The sequence below is a fragment of the Amblyraja radiata genome, chromosome 2 (assembly GCF_010909765.2).
Source record: "Amblyraja radiata isolate CabotCenter1 chromosome 2, sAmbRad1.1.pri, whole genome shotgun sequence".
NCBI lineage: Eukaryota > Metazoa > Chordata > Chondrichthyes > Rajiformes > Rajidae > Amblyraja > Amblyraja radiata.
Genome location: NC_045957.1, coordinates 63,717,014 through 63,726,217, shown reverse-complemented (window position 1 = coordinate 63,726,217; position 9,204 = coordinate 63,717,014). Strand labels below are relative to the sequence as shown.

The 9,204-nt window shown below is 41.9% G+C and overlaps 1 protein-coding gene across 1 annotated transcript in view; it reads right to left on the bottom strand.

Annotated features, from left to right (window-relative positions):
* Positions 1-274: 274 nt before the first annotated feature.
* The window catches only part of c2h7orf31 (chromosome 2 C7orf31 homolog), a 48,447-nt gene continuing 39,517 nt past the window's right edge, over positions 275-9,204 (bottom strand). Inside the window, exon 9 of the mRNA XM_033047828.1 lies at positions 275-1,460. Within this exon, the coding sequence (XP_032903719.1) occupies positions 543-1,460 (918 nt within the window). The 3' untranslated portion in view covers positions 275-542. The remainder of the gene's footprint in view (positions 1,461-9,204) is intronic.

Sequence of the window (9,204 nt, the reverse complement as noted above, 5' to 3'; positions counted from 1 at the left end):
AGTTTTCCTCGGAGATGAATCTTTGCCTTAACAGTACATTCACACCGCCTGTAGGTAAAGCATCAGCCCACATCGCACTGATACAGTCATTGCCTGCCTTAGATTAAATATGTTTTTATACATAAATTATGAATAAAGATAAGAAAATGTTTCAAACACATAATATTTTCTTATTCCAGTAGCAAACACATTAAGAATTAAATAAAAATAAATTCTTTAATTTTTTGAATATCTTATAATTGCAGATTAATGAACTGAACTAGAAGTGGGACTGTGTAAGTAGTGTGTGAACAGCAGAACAAGAAAGGAAGCTATTGAGTTGACATAGTTGGTAGAATAGTTAACAATTTATACACAGTTGATACAGCGCTGCGTTCGCTTTTTTTAAATCCCGAATGGCCTTTGACAAATCCCATAATTCCTTGCATTTATCGAAATACCGAACTCGCTTATAACTGCTAAGATATAAAGTGCGGTAAAGTTGAAAGCACTTTGACAAATCATTGTAACCTTTAATGATTTCAAAGATTTTGAAAAGGTGGCTAAAGCGTTCCATTGTGAAAATAAGAAGAATTTAAACCAAAGAATGAGTGTTTTTTCCCGCAATATATGTTTTCCCGATAATCCACCGTTTTTTCTGGAGCTATCTCTTGTAATTTCTTATGCTCGAATGACCTATTGAATGGAAGTGGGAACTTCAGTTTTGAGATCTGAAGCTTGGGGTCATCACAAATCATCCTTTTAACCCATTCAACCGGTGGTGGCTGTTGTAGTATTCTATAAAGTTCCCAATTTTCCGTAGGACAGGATGTTGGCTGTAAATCACTGGTTGCAAAAATGCTCCTATTTAAACATTGTACCTCTTCCTCGCAATCATCTGCATCATTTGCTGAAGGTGGTTTGTTCAATGAAAAATGATTATCTTTTGATGTATAATCTAACAATTTGCTTTGAGGTAAATCTGCATACCTGATGTCATTTTGTACTGATTTTGGTCCTTCCGCCAGTTGGTCAAAGTCTTCTCTGCAAATTGGACTCACATTTATAACCGGAGTTGCCCAACAATCCATGATCCTTTCTTTCTGATGTTGATTAAATGCAGATGGTTTATCATAATTCCTTTTTTGTTCAACTTTGTACCTTAACATATGAATGTCTGAATAAGGGCAACAAATATTTGGTGGGTGGGGGGCTGTTCGGCAATGTATATTTTTCCAATTCATTGCTTCATTAGCATTTGTAATTGTCTCAACATTTGGAGGTACTGAATCAGTTTCACACATCGGTGGCTGTGATATCACATCAGCCCATTCATATGCTGGTATGTTCTCCAGAGTCGGAGAGATGTCAACACACCGGTAGTCAAACTCATCACCTGCAGCACCTTCTTTAACACTATCCTTTTTCCTCATGGGACGGAGGGGTGGATTAGGCATCAAAGTTGGACGAGATTGTTCTTTCTGTTGAAAAATTTGAAACAAATCAAATCCGATAAAACAATTCCTTGTCTACCACATACCAACTACATTTACTAACATTTGGATGAGAAAGGACTAGTTACTCACATTTAGAAGAAAATGAGTTAATTAGGAACAACCAACATAGTGTTGTCTGCAGCAGGTCATGTCTTACGAACGTTGAGTTTTATTGATGAGGTGACAGAGGTGATCAAGGAGGATAAGGCGGGGGGGGGGGATGTTGTCTGTATGGATTTTAGCAAGATATTTGATAAAGTCCCTTTTGGCAGGCTGAACCAGAAGATTAAAATGCACAAGATCAACAATGAATTGGTCACTGGGAAGTTTGCCAGAATTGTGTCTGGATTAGAGGCTATTAGTTATAATGAGTGGTTCGACAAACTTAGATTGTTTTCTCAGGAATGTCAGAGGTTGAGGGGAGACCTGATTGAAGTATATAAAATTATTTGCCTCGGGCGGAGCAGAAAAGATAGTACAGTAATTGCAACTTAAAAAAAGTATTATTACACAACCCAGAAATCATAAATTGGTAATCTAGTAGGAAGTTCCAATCCTAAACTGACAATTTGGGAGCAACTAACTAAATCAAAGTAAAAGGTACTGAAGCTGAACACCTCTCCCAGGTGGTAAAATGTTGAAAGAGGTTAGAGCAACAAACCGAATATTCTATAACTGAGACAACATGATCGTATCGAGTAGCAACAAAATCATGGAAAGGAAATAGTTTGGTGGATATCAAACGAATTACCTGTGGCATGCTTTTGTCTATTTATAGCAATATGAATAAACATCAAAGTGCAAGAAATATACATTGCAGGAGGGGCCATTGTCTGAACTAGCTCTTCAGTGTATCTGTTTCCTGCTCTTTCTACATAACCTTGCAATTTAGAAAAAATATATATATCCTATTAAAAATTACAATTCAATCTGTTTCCAACATCTCCTGAAAGTGAATTCTATACCATAATTCTGCTTTAAAAATGCATCTTCAACACAAATTTATTAAAGGCAAAATGTGTTTAACTAATGATTGAATTCCTTGCAGATACAGTTATGGTTGATAAAGTTAATGTAGTTGCAGTCATGTACGTGTCTTCAAAAGGTATTTGCAAAAGTATTACATATGACTGGTTACCAACATTAAAGTCTGCATATTCCTGGAGGAGTTTCTTCTAACATTATTGTAAATATTTGGAATTCTCTAACAAGGGCTGAAAATGTTAAACCATTGAATATATACAGGACTAAAATGAACATGAGTAGCACGGATTTTGGGAAAAGGTGGGAAAATGTCTTGAGGACATGATCATATCAACCAAGATCTTAATGCTGTGGTAGATCAATAGACCATATGAACTTCTGCTGTTCCTTATATTCATCATCAAGCACAAAATGAACTACAGACTGACAATAGAGTTGCCTGTTGCCTGCCTGGTACCCGGGTTCAGGACATCCCATCTGACGTGCAGAGGAATTTGGAAAGGGAGGGGTAAAATCCAGTGGTCGTGGTCCATGTGGGTACCAATGACATAGGTAGAACAAGGAAAGGGAATTTGCTATGGGAATTTGAGCAGCTAGGGACTAAATTGAAAAGCAGCACCAAACAGGTAATAATCTCTGAACTGCTACCTGAGCCACGAACAAATTGGCATAGGGTCAAGAAGATTAGAGAGTTGAATGCGTGGCTCAAGGATTGGTGTGAGCGAAGTGAGTTTGAATTTGTGCGACATTGGCATGAGCAGAAGGAGAGACCTGTTTTGAAGGGATAGACTCCACTTGAACCCTGCTGGGACCAGGGTCCTTGCAAACCACAAAACTAGAGCCATAGATGGGGCTTTGAACTAAATAGTGGGGGATGGGGGTCAACAAATTGAAAATGTAAGGATGAAGTTAAAAGGAAGGAGAGTGCAGGAGAGGTTACCATCAGGTGTTATATTTGAATACACTCAGTATATAGAACAAAGTGGATGCGCTTACAGTACAATTAGAAATTGATAGGTACGACATTGTGGGCATCATGAAAGAGGATTGGAGCTGGGAGCTGACTATCAAAGGTTACACATCCTATCCAAATGACAGGGAGGTGGGCAGAGGGGATGGGGTGCCTCAATAGACAATAGGTGCAGGAGTAGGCCATTCGGCCTTTCGAGCCTGCACTGCCATTCAATGTGATCATGGCTGATCATCCACAATCATTACCCCGTTCCTGCCTGCTCCCCATATCCCCTGACTCCGCTATCTTTGAGCATATCTAGCTCTCTCTTGAAAGTATCCAGAGAACCAGCCTCCACATACAACATATAGTCCTCCGTCATTTTTGCCACCTCCAACGTGACCCCACCACTCGCCACATCTTCCCATCTCCCCCCGTCTGCTTTTCGCAAAGACCGCTCCCTCCGTAACTCCTTGGTCAATTCTTCCCTTTCCTCCTGCACCACCCCCTCCCCGGGCACTTTCCCTTGCAACCGCAAGAGATGCTACACTTGTCGCTTTACCTCCCCCCTCGACTCCATTCAAGGACCCAGGCAGTCGTTCCAGGTGCGACAGAGGTTCACCTGCATCTCCTCCAACTTCATCTATTGCATCCGCTGCTCTAGATGTCAGCTGATCTACATCAGTGAGACCAAACGTAGGCTTGTTGATCGTTTCGCCGAACACCTCCGCTCAGTCCGCATTAACCAACCTGATCTCCCTGTGGCTCAGCACTTCAACTCCCCCTCCCATTCCGAATCCGACCTTTTTGTCCTGGGCCTCCTCCATGGCCAGAGTGAGCACCACCGGAAATTGGAGGAGCAGCATCTCATATTGGGCAGTTTGCACCCTAGCGGCATAAACATTGACTTCTCCAATTTCCGGTAGCCCTTGCTGTCTCCTCCCCTTCTCAGCTCTCCCTCAGCCCTCTGGCTCCTCTTCCTTTCTCCTTTCTTCTCCCACCCCCCCCCCCCCCCATCCCACACCCAACATCAGTCTGAAGAAGGGATTTGGCCCGAAATGTTGCCTATTTCCTTCGCTCCATAGATGCTGCTGCACCCGCTGAGTTTCTCCAACACTTTTGTCTACCTGTAGAAGAACCTCTTTGCTCCTATACTCAACTCCTCTTGTTACGAAGGCCAACATGCCATTTGGTTTCTTCACTGCCTGCTATACCTGCATGCTTACTTTCATTGACTGATGAACAAGGACCCACAGATGCTGTTGTACTTCCCCTTTTCCCAACTTGACACCATTTAGATAATAATCTTCTTTCCTATTTTTGCTACCAAAGTGGATAACCTCACATTTATCCACATTGAACTGCATCTGCCATGCATCTGCCCACTCACCCAACCTGTTCAAGTCACCCTGCATTCTCATAGCATCCTCCTCACAGTTCACACTGCCACCCAGCTTTGTGTCATCTGCAAATTTGCTAATGTTACGTAATCCCTTCATCTAAATCATTAATATATATTGTAAATAGCTGCGGTCCCAGCACCGAGCTGTTAAATAATTAAATTCAGTCCTAAGCAGGGGATAACATAGGATCAGATGATGTAGAATCCTTATGGGTAGAGCTAAGAAACAGCAAGGGTAAAAATACCCTGATGGAGTTATATTAGATTAGATTAGATTAGATTAGATTATTTAATGACCACACAGTCAAGCTGGTGGAATTCAGGTTCAGTACAGGATGTTACAAGGTAGGCTGATTCCCATCAAACATAACATAAAACACAACATCATACAATATACAGTACATGCATGGGGAGGATATGTGCTGTTATCATAGTGTGTTCAAAATTCGGATTGCGTGTGGGTAAGAACTGTTTTTAAATCGAGATGTCTTGGCGGGCAGTGAGCTGTAGCGCCTTCCTGATGGCAGCAGGTGGAAGATGTGGTGAGCTGGGTGGGAGGGATCAGAGATGATTTTCTTCACCCTTGACACGGACCGTTTGTGATGGAGTGATTCTATTGATGGAAGGGGAGTGCTGATGATTTTGGATGCTTTGTTAACTATGCGCTGTAATTTATTACGGGAGTGAGTGTCTAAACTGCTGAACCAGACTGTAATTGATGAAGTGAGCATGCTTTGGATGATGGCTGTATAGGCCTTCCAACAATAGCCAAGATATAGCATATACATCACATCAGGAGTTACAATCAGCAGCTTATAGTTGAGCCTACAAAGAAAAAGGCAATTCTGGATTTGGTATTGTGTAACAAATTAGATGTCATTCGGGACCTTAAGGTAAAGGAACCTCGAGGAAATAGTGACGCCCCCCAACCCACCCCCCACAGAGTCACCGACATACTCCACCCTGGAAGCGACTGCAGGTGAGAGGGGAGGGAGCCCCACAGTAACCAAGCACGTCCTGTTGTTGGCAGAAATTCATTGAGAAAGTAATTAGCAGGATAGACAAAGGAGAGTGAGTAAATGTCGTGTACCTAGATTTTCAGAAGGCCTTTGATAAGGTGCCACCCGTGCGGCTGCTAAAGAAGATGAGAGCCCAGGGTATTCGAGGGAAGATACTAGCATGGATAGCAGGTTGGCTCAATGGCAGAAGGAAAAGGGTGGGAACAAAGGGGGCCCTTTCTGGTTGGCGGTCAGTGACTAGTGGTGTTCCGCAGGGATCGGTGCTGGGTCCACCATTCATGATTGATATACAATGATTTGGATGATGAAATTGATGGCATTGTGGCTACGTTTGCGGATGATACAATGATAGGTGGAGGGGCAGGTAGTGTAGAGGAAGCAGGGAGTTTGCAGAAGGACTTGGACAGGTTGGGAGAGTGGGCAAAGAAGTGGCAGATGGAATACAGTATAGCAAAGTGTGAGGTCATGCACTTCGGTTGCAAGAATAAAGGAGTAAACTATTTTCTAAATGAAGAGAAGATTCTGAAATCAGAGGTGCAAAGGGACTTGGGAGTGCTGGTGAAGACTGACAGGTGTTGATTAGTATGGGTGTGATAAGTTATGGGGAGAAGGCAGGAGAATAGAGTTGAGAGGAAGGAAAGATAGAGAGGAAGGAAAGATAGTTCAGCCATGATTGGTCGAGTAGACTCGATGGGCCAAACCATCTGCTCATAATATTTATGAGCTTGTAGCAATGACAGCTGATTTTTTTTTAACTTCTGGAGTTTTTCAAAGACTGACATAAGAAGCACTCGTCATTTTGATATATTTTAATTGTCTAGATGTGGGTATGCAGGGCATAATTAAAAAAAATCAAGTTAGACAATAAACAATAGTTACAAGTAATTTGGAGTAAAAAGGGATGAATATATAAATCTCAGGAATACAGTATGGTGAACTAGGTGTAAACCTGATCGATGAAATGTGGAGTGGCAATCCAAACAAAATGGTACAATTTTAAAAATAAATGCTGATGTCAGTATATGATTCAAATCTGCTACCGGCAGCAAAAAGGTTGGCAACCACCCAACATGGATTAACAAAAAGTAGTAAAGGTGCCATGAGAATGGTTTTTCATTCAACTTGGAATACTTGGCCCTAAAGGTGGTGGAAACAAATTCAACTCTAAATTCCAACTTTTTGAACAATTTCCAACCTTTGTTTAAATGTTTAAAAAATGTATAATGACCCTGTGCTATTATATCTATATCTAAAGAGGATTGAAAGATTATTGCTGGGGACGCAATTTCCAGCCATTCTTCCTTTGGTAAGCCAATCAAAGCAGTTCACCATTTTGACCATTACCATCTTTAATAGGGCTTTTTATATATTTTAATTCACTTTGGGTTTTTCCTACCCCTACCTCCCTAAACAGTGGCAACATCCCTCTCATTTGTACAAAGTTGATTGGTATCTGAGCACCATTCTCTAACTCTGCAACATTTCCTTCTTTTTGTCTTAGTCTTTTGGCAGCCCCTTTACTCTTAAAATATTAGCCTTTTATTCCCCGTCAAAATATTTTCCTCCCTTAGTTCAAAGTAACAGGCAAGAATCTGCATTTAAAAAACTGTAATTGGTGGAGAGAAAAAAAACACATTAGTGAATTTTTAAAGCAATGGGCTTCAAGTTCCTAGGAATAAATATCACCAGCACTTTGTTCTGGACTAACCACAGCAAACCTATGACCAATAAAACACACCAACGCCTCTACTTCTTTAGAATGCTTAGGAAGTTTGGCATGTCTCCAACACCCTCACCAACTTCCACATGCATCATAGAAAGCATTTTATCAGTATACATCACAGCCTGGTTTGGGAATAGCACCATCCAAGACCTCAAAGAATTGCAGAGTTGTGGATGTAGCCCAGACTATCGCGCAAACCAACCTCCCTTCCACCAATTCAGATCAGTCTGAAGAAGGGTCTCGACCTGAAACATCTCCCATTCCTTCTCTCCAGAGATGCTGCCTGTTCCGTTGAGTTACTCCAGCATTTTGTGTCTACCTTTGATTTAAACCAGCATCTGCAGTTCTTTCCTCCACATTTTGTCCCTTTCGTCAACCTTCCTTCCATCGACTCCATCTACACCATGCTATCTCGGCAAGGCCACCAGCATAATCGCGGCCCAGTCTCACCCGTCACTTCCTCTTCTCCCCTCTCCCATCAAAGGGGTGGTACGGTGGCGCAGCGGTAGAGTTGCTACCTTACAGTGCCAGAGACCCAGGTTCTATCCTGACAACGGGTGCTTGTCTGTATGGAGTTTGTACATTCTCCCTGTGACCTGCATGGGTTTTCGCCGAGATCTTCGGTTTCCTCCCACACTCCAGGCATACAAGTTCGTAGGTTAATTGGCTTGGTATAATTGTAAATTGTCCCTAGTGTTTGTAGGATAGTGTTAATGTGCGGGAATCACTGGTCGGCGCGGACTCAGTGGGCCGAAGGGCCTGTTTCCGCGCTCTATCACTAAACTTAAAAAAAAATAATCAAGAGGTACAGAAGTTTGAAAAAGCATACCTCCAGATTTAGGGACAGTTTCTTCCCTGTTGTTATGAGGCAACTGCACGATCAAACTCAAGTGTGGTCCTGTCCCCCCATCTACCTCGTTAGAGACCTTTGAACCATCTTTAATCGGACTTTGTCTTGCGCTAAATGTTGTACCTTTTATCTGTGCACTGTGGACACTTGATTGTAATCTTGTACACTTTTCTTTGACTGGATAGCACGCAAACAAAAGCTTTTAACTGTACCTCAGCATACGTGACAATAATAAACTAACTTAAATTAAACCTAAGCATCAAGCAACCTGGGTGGATGGTAAACAAAATTTAGACTGGGAAATATTACACTCATTACAGTGCGTCTGTATTCTTCCTCCTTGCTCTGCATTCAGGCAAAAAGTAATGCCAAGACAGGAACAATGAAATCCCACGTGATTCTGTTCACAATGAAGGAAACCTAAATCAGAAGACACAAAGTAACTCAGCGGGTTGTGCAACATCTCTGGAGGACGTGGATAGGTGAAGTTTTGGGTAGGCACCCTTCTTTGGAGTGATTAAAGGGGGGGGGGGGGGGGAGGAGGGCGGAATAGGAAAGGACAGGACAAAGCCTGGCAGGAAAGACCACTGACCGGAAACATTGCCTCTCTCCCTCTCTCTCTCCCTCTCTCTCTTTCATCGATGCTGCCTGAATGAATAAGCACTTCAAGCCGTTTCTACTTTTTATTTCATCTCTTCTACCTCTTTGCAATAGTCCTAAATACTTTTGTTCATTTGCTTGTATTTCCTTCTTTGATTGAAGTAATTTAAAAGAAAATTGTTCAATAGAAGACTTAAGA